This window comes from Phodopus roborovskii, unplaced genomic scaffold (genome assembly GCF_943737965.1).
Source record: "Phodopus roborovskii unplaced genomic scaffold, PHOROB, whole genome shotgun sequence".
In the NCBI taxonomy this organism is placed as follows: domain Eukaryota; kingdom Metazoa; phylum Chordata; class Mammalia; order Rodentia; family Cricetidae; genus Phodopus; species Phodopus roborovskii.
Window position 1 is genome coordinate 48,003,096 of NW_026126407.1, and position 19,830 is coordinate 48,022,925.

At 53.0% G+C, this 19,830-nt stretch overlaps 4 protein-coding genes across 7 annotated transcripts; 3 read left to right on the plus strand and 1 right to left on the minus strand.

Annotated features, from left to right (window-relative positions):
- Positions 1-6,409: 6,409 nt before the first annotated feature.
- Metrn (meteorin, glial cell differentiation regulator) lies at positions 6,410-8,565 on the plus strand. Its single transcript, XM_051181085.1, has 4 exons — positions 6,410-6,610; positions 6,834-7,234; positions 8,045-8,104; positions 8,186-8,565. Exons 1-4 carry the CDS (start codon positions 6,513-6,515, stop codon positions 8,500-8,502), a joined length of 876 nt encoding a protein of 291 aa, XP_051037042.1. The 5' UTR covers positions 6,410-6,512; the 3' UTR covers positions 8,503-8,565.
- A 2,381-nt stretch (positions 8,566-10,946) lies between these two features.
- Antkmt (adenine nucleotide translocase lysine methyltransferase) lies at positions 10,947-12,801 on the plus strand. 2 transcript variants are annotated; one of them, XM_051181088.1, is made up of 5 exons: positions 10,948-11,267; positions 11,654-11,758; positions 11,841-11,981; positions 12,336-12,386; positions 12,534-12,801. In XM_051181088.1, the coding sequence occupies exons 1-5, from the start codon at positions 11,106-11,108 to the stop codon at positions 12,762-12,764; spliced, it is 690 nt and encodes a 229-aa protein (XP_051037045.1). In that variant the 5' UTR covers positions 10,948-11,105; the 3' UTR covers positions 12,765-12,801. The 2 variants fall into 2 exon arrangements, with proteins under 2 accessions (XP_051037047.1, XP_051037045.1); XM_051181090.1 differs by lacking the exon at positions 12,336-12,386 and having other exon boundaries at positions 10,947-11,267.
- Positions 12,797-16,415, minus strand: Ccdc78 (coiled-coil domain containing 78). 2 transcript variants are annotated; one of them, XM_051181086.1, is made up of 13 exons: positions 16,264-16,415; positions 15,938-16,054; positions 15,769-15,855; positions 15,445-15,561; positions 15,073-15,161; positions 14,882-14,960; positions 14,666-14,791; positions 14,230-14,405; positions 14,022-14,103; positions 13,791-13,870; positions 13,285-13,351; positions 13,116-13,216; positions 12,797-13,022 (listed from the first exon to the last, which is right to left on the minus strand). In XM_051181086.1, the coding sequence occupies exons 1-13, from the start codon at positions 16,321-16,323 to the stop codon at positions 12,911-12,913; spliced, it is 1,293 nt and encodes a 430-aa protein (XP_051037043.1). In that variant the 5' UTR covers positions 16,324-16,415; the 3' UTR covers positions 12,797-12,910. The 2 variants fall into 2 exon arrangements, with proteins under 2 accessions (XP_051037043.1, XP_051037044.1); XM_051181087.1 differs by lacking the exons at positions 14,882-14,960; positions 15,073-15,161.
- Positions 16,416-17,111: 696 nt separating this feature from the next.
- On the plus strand, positions 17,112-19,829 carry Haghl (hydroxyacylglutathione hydrolase like). 2 transcript variants are annotated; one of them, XM_051181093.1, is made up of 8 exons: positions 17,112-17,543; positions 17,827-17,891; positions 17,972-18,089; positions 18,174-18,282; positions 18,365-18,468; positions 18,662-18,763; positions 18,994-19,073; positions 19,400-19,829. In XM_051181093.1, the coding sequence occupies exons 1-8, from the start codon at positions 17,439-17,441 to the stop codon at positions 19,566-19,568; spliced, it is 852 nt and encodes a 283-aa protein (XP_051037050.1). In that variant the 5' UTR covers positions 17,112-17,438; the 3' UTR covers positions 19,569-19,829. The 2 variants fall into 2 exon arrangements, with proteins under 2 accessions (XP_051037050.1, XP_051037049.1); XM_051181092.1 differs by having other exon boundaries at positions 17,972-18,282.
- The last annotated feature ends 1 nt before the right edge of the window (position 19,830 follows it).

A 19,830-nucleotide genomic window follows, 5' to 3' on the forward strand; every position in this document is an offset into this window, starting at 1 on the left:
ACCTTTCACCTGGAGCACTCTTAGTGGGAGCACTCATTACCTGGAACACTTCTCACTTGGAGCACCCCTCTCTGGAGACATCCCTCTTTTAAAACTACTCCCATCATCATCACCCTTACCTTGATGTCAGAGCACAGAGGCCTGTCTCCTGCCCAGGACACTGGGGTCCAACTCTATAGGAACGGGGATTCTGCAGACCTGGGGCTGCTGGCACATTTGGCTTAGAGAGCTGAGGGAGCATCAGGGAACCACTCCCTGAGCCTAGAGTGATGACTGCACATGTTTCCCAAATCTTATCACAGGAGCTCCTCAGGCATGTCCTTGTGAAGCTCTAGTGTGGAGAGGGAGACACATGGCTGGGTCTCATTCTTCCCCAAACTCCTTCTGGGAAATGTGACTGGGTTCTAAGAAAGAGTGCCCTGAATACTTCAGTACTTTATTGGTGGTGAGCAACCCCCTCAAGGACAGAGTGAGTCATATTGGGTGTAGATAGGTACTTTGTGGCCCTGAGCCTCTCTACCCTCTTTTCCTACCTCTCCCTCCTTTACTTACTGTGTCTTTCTTTTTCCATTCTCCTTCCTTTCCCCACCGATATCTCCTGTTTCTCCACCCTGTCCCTGCCCAGAGCCAGAGGCTCAAGAACACTGAGGAGAAGCAGGTGGGGCAGCTGTCACCTAACTGTCCAGATGACAAGGTAAGGGCACCAAGGTTCCCTGGTGGCCTCTGCTCTGGCCTGGCCCGCCCCCTGTCAAGGCTGAGGATGACTCAGGGCCCAGCTGTCACCTCAGCAGCATGAGTCGTCGCCTAGTGATGGCGGTCTCCCAGCAACAGTCGTCTCCTAGCAATGGGATATTTTCCCCTGGCCCTGGCTGGAGCCAGTGGCTATTTATAGCTCAGCTTCAAATCAATCAGCAGCTGCATTTTGAACTCCTCAGGAGATGCAAGGTGCTGCAGGGTGGGCTTCTCAGCAAATGAAAACAAAACAAAACACAGAGATAGAAACCTTAATGCCGACCCCTTGAAGTGCTGGGCTGAAGATGGGTGCCCCAGCTCCCCATGAGAATGCTTGGGAGCTGGCAGCTATGATTATGTCCTGGATGAGGTCTCTGTGTTCAAGGGGCTGATGGGCAAATCACCCTGAAGCTGCTAATGTCCAGCTGGGTATGATGACTAAAGTCAGTGATCACAGTGTGTGCCACTGGTGCACTTTACTGGGTTCCCTGATATCCCCTGCCCATCAGTTGTAGGAACTGTCTCCCATGTTCACACCCAGCAGCCCCACCCATGCTCAGTCCTGGCTGTAATGGTCCTGGTGCCACAGGTCTAGCTAGGGACAAAGAAGGGTCTCTGGTCAGCTACATTAGTGCCCATCTGGCTTCAAGTGAAATTTGAGATCTGTGAAGAGGGGGGTGGTCTTGGGCAGGCAGGAGACTTGTCCCCTTTTTTAGTTTTTCTCACAAGATCAGGAAGTAACCTAAATTCACCCACTGCCAGTAAGTCTAGGGAACTGGCCCTGCCATTTTTTCCGTTTATATTTTGTGGTTGTGTTTGTTCAAAGCTCTATGGTCCTGGGACCATCGTGTCAACTCTCCTACATGTATCTCTTCCCCCAAATTGCCTTGTTAGATGGCCTGCTAATTGTGAGTCAGCTCCTATTTGCTGTCAACTCTCCTGCTGCATGCTGGGGCTATCTATCCTCCGCTCTCAGGGCCCGGCACACTATGGGTATGGCATCAATGTCCTAAATCTGCAAAGGCCAGTGTTACAGGGGACAGCCATGACTGGAGGTGGGCAGCCTGAGCAGTAACACTGGAAATAACACCCGAGGCTTCCCTTGGCTGCTACCCACTGCATCCTATGAAGTGCAGTACAACGCCCTGGGGAAGCCAGGGCAGGAAACAGGTGTCAGGATGGTTTCCAGCTTGAACAACCCCTGTGATGGCTAATTTTGGTTGTCAACACACTTGGGAAGAGAGAAACTCAATTGAGGAATTTCTTCCATCAGATTGGCCTGTGGGCATGTCTTTGAGGCATTTCCCTACCCCAGAGCACCTCTCTCTCTCTCTCTCCCTCTCTCTCTCTCTGTCTATCTATGTCATATTATGTATGTAACAATAATAATAAAAGAAAAAGAGGCTTGTTTTTTTTCTTAAGACAGGGTTTCTTGCTGGAGATATGGATCAGAGATATAGAGCACTGGCTGCTCTTCCAGAGGTCCTGAGTTCAATTCCCTGGGAACCACATGGTGGTTATTATAGCATCTATAATGAGATCTGATGTCCTTCCTCCTCTAGCCCACAGGGAGAACACTGTATATACAATAAACAAACAAAAAAATAAATAAATCTTTAAAAAAAGATGGGGTTTCTCTGTGTAGCCTTGGTTGTCCTGGAACTCATTCTGTAGATCAGGTTGGCCGCAGACTCAGAGATTAGCCTGAATTGGCATTTTCTTATCTCTTTTTTAAAATAGGATTTATTTATTTATTATGTTTACAACATTCTGCCTCCATGAATTCCTGCATGCCAGAAGAGGGCACCAAATTTCATTATAGATGGCTGTGAGCCACCATGTGGTTGCTGGGAATTGAACTCAAGACCTTTGAAAGAGCAGTCAGTGCTCTTAACCCCAGATTGGCATTTTCTTAATTGCTAGTTGATGTAGGAGGACTCAGCTATAGGAGGGGCTATTCTTGGGTAGGTGGACAAGCCAGAGAGAGCAGGCCAATAAGCGGCATTCCTCAATGGTCTCTACTTCAGTTTCTACTCTGGTTTCTTTCAATAATGGACCGTGATATGGAAGTATAAGCCAAATAAACTTTGTACTCCCAAAATTTGTTTTGATCAGTATTTTACCATGACAACAGAAAGTAACTAGAAAACCCTCTTTGAGTCAAAGGTCTTGAGATGCTGTGGCTGTTGGCTAAAGCCAGGCAAACTATCAGTTTGGAGCAATCATTGTGATCTCTAGCTTTCTAGAGGAGGCCACAAGCTTCCACGCACCATTTCACAACTTCTTGAAGTATACCTATGTTTTATTTGAGTGCCTTTTGTGGTTTTTGTTTTGACTTGTGTGGGATTAATGACCCATTCCTTAAGGTAAGGGCACTAAATTTTGAGACACCCAAGGAAACCTCCAACCAGAACATAAATAGTTAAGAGTTACCTGAGTTTTGGGGTGTCCTCATTTATCCATTTGCTTCTTTTCCTCTGGGTTTCTATCTATAAACACCTGTACCAGGTATGCTGGATCCTGAGGCTACTCATGACTCTCTGGGACCTATGCCCACGGGCAGCAGAGTTCTGACAGCTAATGATGTTCAAATGTCCTTTCCCTGACAGTTGTGGAAGAGGCATCTGTTCTGCTCTTCTCCCAGGGTGATAGAATCATTGTTATGCTGTTTAAAGATGAAGATGGGGATGGAGAAGTCTGCTATAAAGATTCAGGTCAGATGAGAACTTTTTTCAGACCAGGTTACCCCTTGGAGTCCCTCTATTGCTAGGACTGAAGCCATTTCTTCTGGAGAAGGCTAGGGTAGGGAGTCAACTCCTTGAAACTGGCCCACTCATGCCCCATATCACCATTAGAGGGCGCCTGCAGACTACTGTCTGCCTCAGAGGCCTGGGCTGAGGAGACTGCCAAAGAATAACCAAAGTGCCCTGCAACTTCTTAGGCGGGGACAGCTGTGGTTGACCCCTGGATATCCAGGGTTGACCCAGGTGTTCTATGTCCTTCTGTGAAATAACTTGGCATCTGCTATGATTTCGTCATGTTGTGTGATGTCTTTTAATTGAAAATATTTTATTTATGATTTATTTTTTAAACTTTTAAATGTGTGTGTGTGTGTGTGTGTGTGTGTGTGTGTGTGTATTCATGTGTTCATGCATGTGAGTGTATGTGCCTGTGGAGATAAATTTGTCTAATCTCCTGAAGCTGGAGTTACATGCTGTTGTAGTCCTCTTGATGTGGATTCTGGGAACACATGTTCAGGTCCTCTGCAAGTGAAATATTGTGTTCTTAACTGCCAAGTCATCTCTCCAGCCCATTTTATTTTATTATTATTTGTTTGCTTGCTTTCATGAGACAGAGTTTCTCTGTACCTTTGCAACCTGTCCTGGAACTCTCTTTGTAGGTAAGGCTGTCTTCAAACTAACAGAGATCCATCTGCCTCTGCCTCCCAAGTGCTGGGATTAAAGGTGTGTGCCACCCCCCCCAGCTTATTTGTTGTTTATTGAGACAATGTTTTTATGTAGTACTGGCTGTCTTGGAGCTCTCTAAGTAGACCAGGCTGGCCCCGAACTCATAGAGATTCTCCTGAGGTAAGCAGATCTCTGTTAGTTGGAGGCCAGCCTAGTCTACACACTGAGTTCCAGGATAGCCAGGGCTCTTACAGAAACCCTATCTGTAATAAATAAGTAATAAATAGCTAGGCATGGTGACGTATGCTTTTAATTCCAGTACTCAGGAGGCAGAAGTAGGCGGATCTCTGCAGTTCAAGGTCAGCCTGGTCTACGAAAGAGTTCCAGAACAGTTGGGGCTGTTACACAGAGTAAGCCATTTACATAAAAGTCTTGCAAGGTAGGGATTTAAAAAAAAAAGTTGAATTCAGGGGCTGGAGAAAGGGCTCAGAGGTTACAAGCATTGTCTGCTCTTCCAGATGTCCTGAATTCCATTTCTAGCAACCACATGGTATTTCATAACCATCTGTAATAAGATCTCATGCCCTCTTCTGGCCTGCAGGCATAGTACAGGCAGAACACTGTATACATAATAAGTAAATCTTTTTAAAAAGTATTTGATTTCCTTACCGTAACCATACTTTTATAGTATTAGATAGAAAAGATTCATATTTAATTTTTCTTACAGTGAGACACACCACACTTTATCAAGAAGGCTGTGGTCATTTTAACAAATTTTGACTATTACAATACCTTGTTTTGAACTCTTTGTTTAGGGAAAGAAGCCAGTTGAACCTCCTATTGGTCTGAGAGGGCCTTGGATTCCAGGACAGGGTCATCAGTGTTTCCAAGTTCTTCTTCTGTAAGCTGGCAGCAGGACTAACTGCTCTTGCCAGTGACATCACTGGATCTCATTTGTTCCTGAGTCCAGGTCCAGGCCAAATGAAGGGTTTCAAAAGGAACCAGGAGGACAATGGATACAGAAGTAGAGTCGTGGGGTTGGAGATGCTCAGGGACTTCCTAAAGCCTCCCTCTGACTTCAGTCTCCTTTACCCTTCCTTCAGGTCAAAAAAGCTCTTTTTCAGGGTTTCAAATTGACTCTAGCATGCTTGTTTGTTTCCATTGTGAGGGGGCTTGGTTTTTCGAGACAGGATTTCTCTGTGTAGCTTTGGAGCCTGTCCTGGAACTTGCTTTGTAGACCAGACTGGCCTGGAACTCATAGAGATTCACCTGCCTCTGCCTCCCAAGTGCTGGGATTAAAGGACTGTGCCATCACCACCCTGCTTGTTTTTTTCTTTTAAGAGGGTCTCATGTAGTCCAGACTGGCCTTGAACTCACTCTGTAGCCAAGGATGACCTTGAACATCTGCTCTCCTTTCTCTACCTCCTAAGTGCTGGGATTATAGGCATAACCCATTACAATCAGTTCAACATTATTTAGAAGATCAAACCCAGAGCTTCATGCCTGAGTGGTAGGCACTGAATAACCTAGCCACATTCCCCATACCCCCTGGGCTATCTTTGAAATTCTGTTTTAGTTGATCTTGTAGGACTTGCACTGTGGCATCGGCAAGTACTTTGTGGCTTTGTTTCCAGTCTGTGGATCCGCAGGCAGGTATCCATAGTGTCTCGTTTTTCATATTCATTTAACACTCACAAAGTGTGCAGGTGGGTTTGAAAAAGCATAGTGCAGAAAGAGATCCACTCTGCCCATGCTGCTCCTTGCATAGCTAGCCAGTGCACTTCTTCCCCAAATCCAAGGCTTGGTTTAGCATCATGACCCTAGGCTTATCAGGACCCTCTGTATCCTCCCTTATGGGACGCAGGGACACAGGGGTTCTAATCCCTCTTCTGTAGAGTACCAGCAACAGGGTACCAGAGTTCAGATGTTGGCTGCAGACTCCACTCCCTCTCTCAGGAAGCGACAGTCCTACTGCCTACTGAGGTCCATTGATTGAAGGCCAAGTAAAGTGAGCAGCCTTCCAGATTCCGAAAGTGGACAGAGATCCCCCACCCATCCACCAAAGGTTCCAGGGTACTGGAGATCGCCAGATGGGGAGACAAGAACGCTACATACTCCCTGGACCGCGCTCCCGCCTTCAACCCGCCCCGCCCCCAAAAGGGCGCTGCAATTGGTGGAAAGTTCTGGGGCTTGTGGCGATTGGTCCGAGAGCAAAGGCCCCGCCCCCATAGTATCGGAGCTCAGAGAGAGCTGTGCCGGGGGGCCGCCGGTTGTGGGGGACGCGCCGGGCCGGGCGGCCGCGCCGCGGGCTGCTACCGCTGCGGCCCGGACCTCCCGGGGCAGCAGCCCGAGGCCCCGGCGCGTCCCCGAGCCATGTCGGTAGCCGCGCTTCTCTGCGCGCTGTGCTGTGGCCTCTTGGCCACTTCTGCTCGTGCCGGCTACTCCAAGGACCGCTGCAGCTGGAGGGGCAGGTACGGTCCCTAGGAGGGACTATGGGGAGGGCTTTTTTTTTTTTTTTTTTTTTTTTTTTAATTTTGTGTTGGGGGTCCTCCCTCCCACTGGAAACTGAGGAAGCACAGACCTCAGTGTCCTGTTCCACAGAGTGGACGCAGGTGTTGGTAGCTCCGGGAAAGGGGGGTGAACCGGCTAGGGGAACAAGGGCCACCCGTCTGAGACCCACCGTCCTGTCCCCAGCGGCTTGACCCAGGAGCCCGGCAGCGTGGGGCAGCTGACCCTGGATTGTACTGAGGGCGCTATCGAGTGGCTATATCCAGCCGGGGCGCTTCGCCTGACCCTGGGCAGCCCCGATCCGGGCACGCAGCCCAGTATCGTCTGTCTGCGCCCCGCGCGGCCCTTCGCTGGTGCCCAGGTCTTCGCTGAACGGATGGGCGGCAACCTGGAGTTGCTACTGGCCGAGGGCCCAGACTTGGCTGGGGGCCGCTGCATACGATGGGGTCCCCGCGAGCGCCGGGCCCTTTTCCTGCAGGCCACACCACATCGCGACATCAGCCGCAGAGTTGCTACCTTCCGTTTTGAGCTGCACGAGGACCAGCGTGCAGAAATACCTCCCCAGGCCCAAGGTCTTGGTGTAGATGGTGAGTGACTAGACTGGCTGAGGAGGAGGTTGGTGTCAGGAAGTGGCTCTCTAACCAGGCCTAAACACCCCATTGCACAGAGGGTCCATCCATAGCTTGCCAGAGACCACTCTGTTGGAGGAGAGTGGCTTCCAGGTCATAGAGAGTGGGTTGGGAGTGCTCCTTCCTTTCCCTCTTCAGGGTTTTAGGGAAAGATCAGGAGGGCGCAAAAGCAGGAGAGGCCAGCCTTGTGCCTCTGGTTTTGAAGGGTTGGGGGAAGGGGTGGGTTGGGGCAGAATCAAAGCCTATGGCCAAAGCTGTCCAGGGCTCCCTGGCCCGGTGGTGACCTCCCTCCCCTCCCCCAGCCCAGCCAACAAAAGTCCAGTGTGCCTCTTCGTCACCATGGAGACGCCTGCCCTGCCTCCCTGCAGGGCACCAGGCCCAGTGCTTTGCTCTTCTGGAACTTGCAGCCTGACCCTGCAGGGGCTGGCTCTCTGACTGTTCTGCCCTAGCTGGGGACCCCAGAACCAGAGTCCACCAGAATGTCCTACCACCCTAGCTGGGCCTGTGAGGCAGCTCTGAGAGGTCTCAGAATGTTCTTCAGCGTTGGTGTGAGTTTATGAGCTGGTGTGCAAGAATGTGTATGAGGCAGTGAGGTATCCATCAGTAGGTATGTGCCAAGAGATGCACCATGGCTGCTAGTGTCTTCAAATTGTATGATTGCTGGGAGAAGGGTTTAACCACACCTCTGGGACCCTTTCCTGCTGGGAGGGGCCGTGGGCTTGTGCTGAGAGAGCACAGGCTTGGCTGATGATCTGCCTTGCATGCTAGGTGCCTGCAGGCCCTGTAGTGATGCTGAGCTCCTTCTGGCTGCATGTACCAGTGACTTTGGTGAGTATTCTGTCGTGGGAGAGTTTAGGGTCTGCCCTGCATTCCCACATGCCCACTACTGGTCATCATGTCTCTTTGCAGTGATCCATGGGACCATCCATGGGGTCGCCCACAACATGGAGCTGCAAGAATCAGTCATCACTGTGGTGGCCACCCGTGTCATCCGCCAGACACTGCCACTGTTCCATGAAGAGGGCTCAGAGGGCCAGGGCCAGGCCTCCATTCGTACCCCATTGCGCTGTGGTGTGCGCCCTGGCCCGGGCTCCTTCCTTTTCATGGGATGGAGCCGATTTGGTGAAGCCTGGCTGGGCTGTGCTCCCCGCTTCCAAGAGTTCAGCCGTGTCTATACAGCTGCCCTAACAGCCCACCTCAACCCATGTGAGGTGGCACTGGACTGAGAGCCCTGGGAGCAAGCCCCCGCCGGACCTTCTCCTGGGAGTGGGATACTGGGGAGGGGTGGTAGGAGGGTGGGTGGGAAGGGTGTGGCTCAGACTGCACGCTGGTACCCACAGTGAGGTGATAGGATACTAAATTTCCTGGATCACACCCAGCTCTGCCCTGCCTCACTCTTTTCCTGCTGCACTCCTAACCCTTCTTAGCCTGCCCGCCTGCCCCGCTGACCCAGCTGACTGGTGAGCCCCTATCTTCCTCTAACTCCAGGAGCGCTGAAACTCTCAAGACTTGGGCTGATTGAGGTCCTTTAGGTGGCCTGGGGGGCAAGCGGATGGACACCACTTCCAACTCTGAACTAGGTCTATTGGGGGTGTGCTGTAGCCTGGCAGTGTGCCATTCCCTTCCATACAGTCATCCTTGGCCTGGTCCCGCCCTTGGGGAAGAATGGGCCCCTCTGTCCGGAGGCCCCTGCGACGTGCTGAGCATCCAGACATGGCAAAGCGCCTGCAGGGTGTGGGGTCTCCACTGCAGGATCCTGCTTGTTCGTTTCCGGCGGGAGAAGTGCACAATGAGGTCTCTAAGGACTGTTTCCCGCCACTGGCCCTATTGTTGCCATCCCTGCCTTCCTCCTGGGCCTCTTTATTTCATAAAGGGCTAGTGAGACCCTGGACAGACAAAGCCAGTGGCCTGAAAGCCCATAAGTGAGGTGTGCACTAGTTTCTCAGGCCCCAACCTAGCACATTCCTGCCACTTCTCCCTCATGGCTTCTGAGAAACGGCTTCAGCTCCAGTGCTGGGTGGAGTGGGAGTGGAGTTCCAGAAATGGCTTTCTATCCTTGCATGCCCTCCCTTTAAGGCTTTCTTTCATCCACGATCATCCCAGTGGACTATTCATTCCTTGGTAAGAAGCAGGCGGGAGCGGGACATGGCTGGGCAGGGACCAGACATATGGTTCTTGGCTGCAGACTTTGCCAATGAAGGTACCACACCCTACATAGGCCCTGGATGGCTACCTCAGAATGTTTATAGGCAGATAGTTTAAATAACACCTGAGCATATTCTGGGGTTGGGCAAAGAGCATGCTTCTTTCACTCAGACTGTCTGTTGATGGAGTGGGAGGAGAGATGAGGGTCAGAGGTCACTCCTGAAGAGCAGGCAACACCATTTTCTTCCACCATCTATCTGCTTCTGAGCTGGCTCCATGCTACTTATTCTCATTTCCCAGAATTCCATGAAGTGTTAATAGGGGAAGACCGGGCCAATGGCCTCATGTTTGCTCTAGGGAAAGCGATGAAGGCCCCAAAGTGGAAGCAAAGCAGCAAAGGGTCTGAGCAGGCGGGCTGAAACTGCAGGAACTAGCCTGAGAAAACCTGTGTGGAGACCTCCAAGTAGTGCTTTGTGTGGGTGCCAGTGTCAGGAAAAGTTGCCAGGGCTTTCTGGGTGCTCTAGGCCTTCAAATACTGTCAGGAGCAGCAGATAAGAATAGCTGTGCCCAAGCAACCCTGTCTAGAATTCTGCGTGGGAGGGCCCTGTTACAGTTCTCCTGGTGACCAGATTCTGAGCTAGGTGCAGCAGAGCCTCTCTCCACAGAATACACATATTCCTGCTGCCTCAGGACACCCCTCCTTCAGACTGTTTTGGAGGGACACATTCTGCACCTGGGAGACAGGGTTGTGGTCTTGGGCATGCTTTATTTGGGAGTCATTACCATCTCTGCTAGAGATAGCTGAGGAAGATCAGGCCAGGACTGTGCAGACAAGGAGGACCTGACGTTCACTGCCATTTAGCTTTAATGTGCATGGTCAGGATCCAGCAGATTGACTCAAGGCTTTATCTGTTTTCATGCTGGGCCTTAGTAGGAGTCACTCAACCCTTTATTTTTGAAGGAAGGAGACCTTCCGGGCTCCCTAGCTGTCTTTCACCCCAAGCTGGGCCAGCTGCCAGCACCCAGCCACTCACATCCGGCCCCCTCCCTCCCCACTCACTAGAGAGCCAACATCTGTCTGTATCTGCCCGCCCTTCTCCTTCGACCCCAGAACACGCTCTATTTCCCTTCTAATTGTCGTCGCTGTCGGAGGGACTAGAAGGACGTCCTCCGTGGGTTGCGTCTGGGTGTTTGGTAGGCTTCAGGAAGTCTTGGTCAGCAGTATCCACATGAGGATGACTTCCAGTTATAGTGGCCCCTGTTTTAACCCGGGTCTGCGGGACAGGAGCAGTGTGGCCTTAGGGAGACCTAGAGCTGAGATTCCATATAGTTGTCTGCAGGATGGACCCAGAAACTGGCCTCTGCAGATCTTAGACCAAAGACCTACAAGGGGCAAACCCTGTAAGGCTGGCCTAAAGCCTGTGTCATTGGGATCCAATACGGAACCCACGGGAGGGGCCGAGGCCGACTGGGAGGAGAAAAATGAGTGACGGACTGGCCCCACGGGCCCGTTCCACTTCCGGCATCTCATCGCCACCTCTCCTAGACTGTCGCTGCCACGGCTGGGGTAGGCGCTGGGCAGAGAGAGTACGGCTCAGGCTGGCGGTACCCGGAAGGGCAGTCGCCTCCAGTTCCCGGCTGGGGATCTTGAAAAGGACGGCTCTGAACTGCGAGTCTCTCAACCATGGATCATGACGACCCGGCCGAGGCGTTGACTGCTCTGCGCGAGAGGCGGCCAGGCTTACTGGAGATATTGCAAGCGGCGGCAGGCTCGGGGTTGGCTGCCTACACCGTGTGGGCACTGCTTCTGCAACCCGGCTTCCGCCGCGTGCCTCTGAGGCTGCAGGTGCGACGTGGGGCCTTAGAAGGAGCAGGACCAAAATTGGTTCTAGACGCAGATCAGTGGGTGGGATCAAGGTTACAGCAGGTAGGCTCGTAAAGATGGGCGGGACCAATTACAGGTGCAGGATCTAATCAGGGGACCAGATGTACGGAGAGGTGAAACAAATACGTTGCAGGGGCTAGGTCTACTGTCATGACCAAGGGAATATAAATGAAGCTAGGATTGAATTACTGAAGGGGTGCGGGCAGTGGTGTGTGTGGAGGGTGGGTGGGGCTGCCACTGGGTGTGGCAGATATCTAAGGAAGGAAAGCTAGTAGGCACACAACAGCCTCCAACTGGTGCTTTGGTCTGTGGGACTCTAGCCTGAGCCCACCAAATTCTTTATTCAGGTGCCCTACGTTGGCGCGAGTGCCCAGCAGGTTGAGCACGTGCTGTCGTTGCTGCGAGGCCGCCCTGGAAAAATGGTGGATCTAGGCTCTGGTGATGGCAGGATCGTAAGGCCTGTGTGTCTATTCGTTGTCCCTCCCACGGTGACCCCTACCCTACATCCAGGTCCCACACTCTTGGCTTTCATAGGTGCTGGCGGCCCACCAATGTGGTCTCCGTCCAGCTGTGGGTTATGAGCTGAACCCGTGGCTTGTGGGACTTGCACGGCTGCATGCCTGGAGGGCTGGTTGTTCCGGGAGTGTCTGCTACCATCGAAAGGATCTCTGGAAGGTAACCCATCAAACTTCATTTTCTTTCTCTTTCTTTAACTTTTTTTTTGGGGGGGGCGAGACTTGGTCTCTAGTCACTGTGTAGCCTAATAACGTTGAACTACTGCCTCTACCTCATGAGTGCTAGGATTACAGGCATGTGCCATCAGACCTAGTTTATGCAGAACTGAAGATCAAACCCAGGACTTTGTGTATGCTAGGCAAGCACTCTACTGACTGAATCCCACCTCCAGCTCCTGATAACTTTATCTCCCAGGTTTCATGCTGTGAGTGCTACCTCACTGATACCTGGGTGGGCTGGAAGCTAGAACTCAGTGACCCTGTGGCTTCCAGCCTTTATCTTTGTTTCCCACAGGTGAGCCTCAGAGACTGTCACAATGTGTCTGTGTTCCTGGCCCCCAGTGTGGTAGGTCTTGAGTCTGCTGTCCTGCTGGGAGGTCAGGGCCACACTCTTGGCTGTTCTGAGGCCAGGAATAGGTTCTGGGCCTAGCTGGATGGGGCAGCTTTTTCTTACCTGCTGCTGTGCCCTCCTCCCTTGTGTTCTTTCCTACAGCTCCCACTGCTGGAGGGCAAGCTGCAAGAAGAGCTACCTGCAGGGGCCCGTGTGGTGTCTGGACGTTTCCCCCTTCCCACCTGGCAGCCTGTAGCTGTGCTGGGTGAGGGCCTGGACAGAGTCTGGGCCTATGATATCCATGGTACTGGTCCAGCTGTGTCTTCTTGTGGGGTGCCCATCAAGGCCATCCCAGAGTCCACCTCTACCTCCATTCCCAGGACTCTTGTTTGACTGGCTGAGTGATATAATAAAGACTCTGTGGGTTCAATTCTGATTCTTGTTTATTCCAGGAATTGCTCCATGGGATGGGGTGTGCAGTGGGTTCCATGTTGGCTATGAAGAGGTTTGGTGTGTGCTGTCTCTGGGAGATAAGCTAGCTAATGACTCCGGGTCCTTGGGCGCCGGGGCCTAGTAGAAGCCGTAGTTTCTATTCCCTGTGGATCTCCTGTATTCACCAACTTCCTCAGTCTCTGGATTTCCTGCTTGTATCTGATTGGGATGATCAGAAAAATACCTGTCTGGCCATGGGTTCTTTCCCTTCTACCTAGATTAGAGCCCTGGGATTAGATTCCTTGGGCCTACCTGCCCAAGTGCTGATCCACATACTCTTGTAGCTCAGAGAGCTGCTGCTCTGCCATGGTGGCCCGGACCATCAGCTGTGCTCGCTCTCGTTCTAGTTCTGCCTGGTGGGGGTATGGGCCATGAGCCAGGGCAGTATGTAGGGAGGCCCCCCCCATTCCTTGTCCACTACCTGGGTGTCCTGGGAGAAGTCCTGTAGCTTCTGCTGGATTTGGGCCCAGGATGCAGTATCCAGGGCCCTGTGAGGGGAGGAGGGCAGGAGGGACAATGTCTAAGGCAGACATAATATCTGCTGTGTGATTTTAGGACAGCGTAGCACTGCCTGGGGCCCTCTGGCCCGCTCAGTGACCCCTGGTCTACTAGGTGTCTTCTTCCCCAATCCCTTGGAGGTGCTGCCTCAAGAGCCTGCCTGCTATACAGCAGGTGTAGAGGCCCAAAGCTGGGGCTGGCCACACCACCAGACTGTCAGCTCCCACCAAATCCAAGTTTCACCTATCAGATGCTTAACAAAGCAGCCATCCATTTTTTCCTATGGTTACCAGTGTCCCCCATACAAACTGAAATAGAGCAGGGATAGGAGAACTCCAGCCAATAGCAAGGGATGCCAGAATAAAAGAAAGCTGTGCAGCTTTCTGCCTGACTCCTAGCCTTCCCCTACATAAACAAGAGGGCACTTACAGAGGCTGTGACTGGCCCTCCTTGGAAGTGTCACCAGGTGCCTTTTCTGGGTACAGTAGCAGTGTCCTATGTTGGCCATACTGTAAAAGGACATAGTGGGTTCCCTTGATTGAATGAGGCCAACCGCTCAACGGCTCGGAACTTGGGATGAGGCTTAGGGTGAGTGCTAGGGCTCTGGGTTTCAAGGCAGTTTCAGGCAGCAGGGATGAGGCACTTGGACCCCAGAATTACCTCATCCTCCCTTCGGTGGCTGAGTTCGGTGGCCCACTGCATGGGTAATGGTTCCAGGTTGATGGCTGTTGCAAAAGTAGCCCTGGGAATAGTACCATGTGCCCTGTTGGTTTCTATTTGTGCCTAGGACTGTTCCTGCAGCATGCTAAGCCACAGTGCAGGTCATGTGCCACCCCAACCCAGGTGCCTAGGTCAGGGTGGAGCCCACCTGCATGTGGTTAGCAGCAACTCCTGCCTCCGGCTCAGATCGGCCAGGCGCTTGCGGTAGGTCCGGGCAGCTTGGGCCAATTGTTGCTCTCTGCTTCGGTGTGTGGTCCGAATGTCCTGCAAAGCAGCCTCCAGGAATGCTTGAAGGGCTGCTTGATCTGTGCTATTAGCAGTCTCCTGGAGGAGGTGGGATAGGATAGAGCTAGGGTTGGGGCTGGCTTTGGACTAGGTTAGGCAGCCAAGCTGGAGGAGCTAGGCTTGAGTTGGGCAGGGTAGCACCGATTGAGCCCAACCTCACCTCCTACCCCAGCAGGTTGTGCAGCAGACCTGGAGCCACAAAGTTTCCCCATAACTGTCTAGCATGCCCAGGCCAGACTTGCACCCCTCAAGACTCAGAGGCCACGTCTGACCACCACAGAACCTAACATAGTGCTCACCACTGTCTCTTTGGCATAACGCTGCAGCCGGACAGCATACTCCTCATTCAACTTCTTCAGCTGCAACTGCAGCTGAGCATTTTCAGCTTCTGCATTCTGGAGCTGTCCCTGACAGGTAGACAGCACCTGGGAGTGCACGAGGAGGAGCTCTTGTTCTGTTTGTAGCCCTACCCCCTTTGCTAGATCTTGAGGCTCCCAGGGTGGCTAAGCCCTCACCATGGCTTGGGCAGCCAGTCGCTGACCAGCTACCCTGGCTTCCTCTTGGGCTCCCTGCAACTGCCGGCCTAGGACTGCCCTGTGAACACAGTACAGGTTTAACTAGGCCAGGGTTAGGTACTCCCTCATCCCCTGAAGAAGGATCTTTCTGGGCACTGGGCTCTGCTGGTTCTAGGTGAGGTGAAACTCACACTTGAGTCTCCAGTGCCTGCTGCCTGACTCTGTGATGCTCCAGGACCCATTTCAGATCTTCCTGAAGCTTCTGCTGGCCTCCCAGTGGCTGCAGGGTGAGCAAAAGCTGGCTAAGTGAGAGACACTCTGGAATTCCCGCAGCCCTGTGCTAGGTGGCTGTGCACTCACAATGCTCATACTCACAGCCTTAGAGTCTGTCTTGCTTGAGCTGCACCTTCATGGTCAGAAGGGAAGCAAGGGGAGGGGAGGGGAGGGAGTAGGCGACACCCATTTCACTGCCCCTGTGGAGGTGCCCAGCCTGGCTCTCTAAGTGCTCATGGTAACCTGGCGTCTATGGCAGGTGACATTCAGGCTTGGGCTTCTCCACTAACCTCTTGTGGTGGCACCTGGTGGTGCCCTGGATTGGCTGCAGGTTGGACTCTATGTCCCCGGCAGTCACCATTTCCATGCAGCTCTAGGTCTAGCACCCGACTTTCCAGTCGAAGAACCTGTGGACATCAAGGGTGAGCATGGCTGTCTGCTGGACCGCCTGAAGCAAGTAGCACATATATAGGGGCCAGGAAAAAGCCTTCAGACACAAAGTACATGCTTACTCCAAGGCACATGAACCCCTTAATGGCACTTGTTCTGGGTATGCACTCTGCTCCTGAATGCACTCAGGCAGGCTGACACACGTAACTTGCTTGGCTACTCACTTCCCTCTTCAACTCAAAGACCTCAGCTTCATGCTGTTCACGAAGGCGATGGGTTGCAATCTGAAGATCAACTAGCTCCTTGGAAATCTGTGGGTAACCAGGGTGAGAGATGCTGCCAATGGCTTCATTAGCTCTCCGCTCCTACTGCAACCCACAGCCCCTCATCCACCTGCAACTGCTGCTTCTCATTCAGTACTGGATCTGTTTTATACTCTGTCTCCAAGCTGGTAGCCCAGGCTGGGTGTCCAGAAACTCTTGGCAGCCAGTCCTCAGCCCCTGGAACAACCTAGGAAGGCACCACCACCACCCCACATTTAGGTGGATCTCCAGCCTGGCCTCTGGACCCCACTCTTATAGAGACACTCCAGTCCTCTTGAACAAGGTCGGCTCCTTCTCTGGGCAGGAACAGACACAGGATCCAGGGACTTCATCCCTTCTGATCTATGAAGGAAAGGAAGGACCCCAAGACAACATCAATGTCCTAGAAAGACTCACGTTCTCTGTGACTTGAAGTGGGGCCCCTGGCCTGGGGCCTGGGGCTGCCACATACTCCATAGGGGAGAGGAACTCTAGCCCAGGACTTGTCTGATGGAGGCTTGCTTCCTGACTGTTGCTGTGAGTGTTGCCAGTGTTGCCAAGGCATCTGTTGATCTTAGAAACTACCTATCCTGCCTACAAGGAAGGGCAATGCTGTTCAGTGCTTACAAAGAGAGGAGAGTGCTTCACTCCTTCCACATTCCATTCCTTCATGGGCCCCATCTGGGAAATACAGACAGGCACCCCGTTTATTTCAGACTAGCTGGATCCAGGAGTCCATGACAACGCCAAACCTGTACTTGTAGTTGTGGGCACTATTTTTCTTTATATGGGATGTCCTATGCTGCGCCCCACCCCCACCCGTAGGGATTTGTAACTCTAAACTCTTTTATATCTTCCTGTGTCAGCCAAACTCACAGCAGCAGGTGAACAAGCGGGACAAACCCCACCGCCCTCTATCTGAGATAAGAGGGCATCATCAGGTGTAGTGGGCAGTGAACCTCGATGGCAAGCTCAGTCTGAGCACCAGGAAGGTTAACTTGAGGAGGTGCCAGTGCCTGATCCTGAGTTGGAGCATGCTCACTCCGCCACACTGCGCCCTATCCGTGCGTGCGTGTATTCCCTTTTGCGCAGGCGCAATTCCTGCGGTTTCGTGTCCCGTTTCAGCAACACTCAGGATCGCGCCTGGGGAGTGGGGGAGCGTTGTGGGCAGCGTCTACACTCTGTCAGGGACACTACACTGGCGGCTCATGTGTGAATGAGGAGGACAGCAAGGAACGAGGTTAATCCAGGCCTTGGGGACTCTAGCTGAGAGAGGAGGGGCCTGTGGAGGAAGGCGGGGCCCACTGGAATCATGGGGCGGGGCTAGAAGAAAGCCGCAATGCTGTGTAGCTTTTGAGGGAAGGTGAAGCAGGGACAAGGGGCGGGGTCTAAAGTGGGCAGGGTCTGGTCCCTGAGTCTTGCTTGGATTTTGGAACTGAAGCGGTCCACTGAGAAGCTCCCGGGCAGCAGACTAACTTTGTACCCCCAGTGTGTGTGTGTGGCTGACCTGCCTCGTGCAGCTCAGGAGAAGAGATTCACTAGACTGGGGTACCTCTTTTAGAGAAGGTGCGTACTGGCTGAGGTCTGCAACTATGAAGGTCAAAGTCATCCCGGTACTTGAAGACAACTACATGTACCTGATCATTGAAGAGCATACACGGGAGGCAGTGGCTGTGGACGTGTCTGTGCCCAAGAGGGTGAGGACGGACAAAAGATGTCATCAAGGGACTCCCTACCTCTCTGGCTGGAGCAGACCCGAACTTCTATATTTTTACTGCATTTGATGTATTATCTTTGGGTTCCCCTGAAGTTATAGCTACCTTTGGTGTTCATGGTGCCTTAGTACTTGTAATTATCTGTCTGATGTCTCACCTAACCCTTGTTGCCCTGAGTTCTGAGCCTACCTGGAGAACTAAGCTCTGAACCTAGTGCTCCAGTATGGGATGGGTGGCCCACAGCACTACAACTCTTTCCTTTCAGTTGCTGGAGATTGCAGGCCGGGAGGGGGTGTCTCTGACCACGGTGCTGACCACCCATCACCACTGGTAAGGAGGGTGTGCACCAAGGCCTAAGGCAGACTCCTCCACTAGCACCCTGGCTTGACCAGGCTCCTGCACTTCCACAGGGACCACACACGTGGAAATGCAGAGCTGGTGCACCTGCGGCCGGGACTGGCAGTCATGGGAGCTGATGAGCGCATCTCCGCAATAACTCGCAGACTGGCACATGGGGAGGAGCTTCGGGTGAGCATGTACCCAGAGGAGTGGGGAGGGTCCTGGCCTGGGCCTGCCCACCAGCCCTCACAGATCCAATGCCTCACATCGCAGTTTGGGGCCATCCACGTGCGATGCCTCTTGACGCCGGGCCACACCACTGGCCACATGAGCTACTTCCTGTGGGAGGATGAATGCCTGGACCCACCAGCCCTCTTCTCTGGTACCTTGCAATCTGGACTCATCCACTTATGCAATTCTACTGTGCCCTCCCTACCCCCTTTCTGACCCTCTTTCCTCTCTAGGGGATGCTCTGACAGTGGCAGGCTGTGGCTGGCATCTGGAGGACACTGCCCAGCAAATGTACCAGAGCTTGGCCAAGATCCTGGGTACCCTGCCACCTCAGACGGTGAGAGAACCTTCTGTGGGGTCCACATGGTTGGTACTGGACTTCTTGCTGGTACAACCTGTGCTTCTGTACCTGTCCTCCTTTGGTAAAAGTGGTGTGGACCAGGGTGGGTTGGATGCTAGGTTAGGGATGAGGGCCTGCCCCTTCCTTGGCCTGGGGCAATGTGTGTTCACTGAGTTCCCTCTTCTTGCAGAAGGTGTTCTGTGGTCATGAGCATACACTGAGCAATCTTGAGTTTGCGCAGAAAGTGGATCCCTGCAACAACCATGTGCAAGCTAAGCTGTCCTGGGCCCAGGTACATCCATTTCTGGCTCCGCAGCAGGGGTGGGGGCAAAAGCAGCCTTCCTTAAGTTTGGAGGAAGTGCAGCAAGGGAGTCAGTCACTGGGGAGCCAGAGTGAAGCTTCTGCTGGCTACAGCTGGCTAGGCCAGGTTTTGCCCTGCTGCAGACTTTCTGTCACCTACCTTAACCTCCTTGTGGCTGTCTGTGGAGCCCAGTTGTGATCAGGGGCCTGTGTTTTTTGCAGAAGAGGGATGATGATGATGTACCTACTGTGCCTTCTACACTGGGCGAGGAGTTCTTGTACAACCCTTTCTTGAGGGTGACGTAAGTATGGCTGTGTCCTGGGCCTTCCTGTGGTGGGGCCTGAGCCATACCAGTGGGTGGGGCAGCCTCAAGAGGCTGTGTGCACTGCCAGCTGGAGTCTCCCCATGGAGCAGTCTCAGGATTAGCCTGGCATCCTTGGGGCCTCTTTGGCAGTCATTTGGGTAGTTAGGAGGGTATCTAGGGACTATTTATTGAGCTGAATGTCCCTGGCACCAGAGAAGGGCATTTGTTAAGGGCCCTCCTCCTTCCATCCACTGCCCCGATGGGCCCCACCCCCATGGGCAGCTGGCCAGCCCCACAATTCCCCAGCATACTCTTCCCTGTAGAGAGGATGCGGTTCGTGAGTTCACAGGCCAGGTGGCACCTGCCCAGGCCCTGGAGGTACTCTGCAGGGAGCGAGCGCGCTTCCAGCTTGCTTTGGAGCCATCGCAGCCCCAGGTCGGGGCACTCCTGGCCTTGCAGTGGGGGCTTCTGAGTACACCCCAGAAAAAATGAGCCACGTGAGGAGCCTGCTTATTTCTACAACCCTTCTCCTGACTGGAACTGACTTCAGTTCAGTTCCAGCCTGAACTTCAGGCTTACTGGAACCCTGGCCTCCAGAACATTCTTCTGAGGCCCTGCCACCCTGCTTGGAAGAACCAGCAAATGGTGCTCTCCTTGTCTCTGCTGCTCGTGGTGCCTCACAAGCAGAATCTCCGAAGAAGCTCTTGTGGGTTCTGAGACATACATGTCCTGGGGACTGAGAAGGTCGAATAAA

Bases quoted from the DNA above. Each gene is read 5' to 3' on its own strand.
- Metrn (XM_051181085.1), top strand. From the start codon at position 6,513: ATGTCGGTAGCCGCGCTTCTCTGCGCGCTGTGCTGTGGCCTCTTGGCC. The intron at 7,235-8,044 runs GTGAGTGACTAG...CTTGCATGCTAG, and splicing joins CCAAGGTCTTGGTGTAGATG to GTGCCTGCAGGCCCTGTAGT. The intron at 8,105-8,185 runs GTGAGTATTCTG...GTCTCTTTGCAG, and splicing joins TGCATGTACCAGTGACTTTG to TGATCCATGGGACCATCCAT.
- Antkmt (XM_051181088.1), top strand. From the start codon at position 11,106: ATGGATCATGACGACCCGGCCGAGGCGTTGACTGCTCTGCGCGAGAGG. The intron at 11,982-12,335 runs GTAACCCATCAA...TGTTTCCCACAG, and splicing joins ATCGAAAGGATCTCTGGAAG to GTGAGCCTCAGAGACTGTCA. The intron at 12,387-12,533 runs GTAGGTCTTGAG...TCTTTCCTACAG, and splicing joins TGTTCCTGGCCCCCAGTGTG to CTCCCACTGCTGGAGGGCAA.
- Ccdc78 (XM_051181086.1), bottom strand. From the start codon at position 16,323: ATGGAGTATGTGGCAGCCCCAGGCCCCAGGCCAGGGGCCCCACTTCAA. The intron at 15,162-15,444 runs GTTAGTGGAGAA...CTCACCCTGCAG, and splicing joins ACCAGGTGCCACCACAAGAG to CCACTGGGAGGCCAGCAGAA. The intron at 14,406-14,665 runs GTGAGCACTATG...CACCTCCTCCAG, and splicing joins GTTATGCCAAAGAGACAGTG to GAGACTGCTAATAGCACAGA.
- Haghl (XM_051181092.1), top strand. From the start codon at position 17,439: ATGAAGGTCAAAGTCATCCCGGTACTTGAAGACAACTACATGTACCTG. The intron at 18,469-18,661 runs GTGAGAGAACCT...CTCTTCTTGCAG, and splicing joins GTACCCTGCCACCTCAGACG to AAGGTGTTCTGTGGTCATGA. The intron at 18,764-18,993 runs GTACATCCATTT...TGTTTTTTGCAG, and splicing joins CTAAGCTGTCCTGGGCCCAG to AAGAGGGATGATGATGATGT.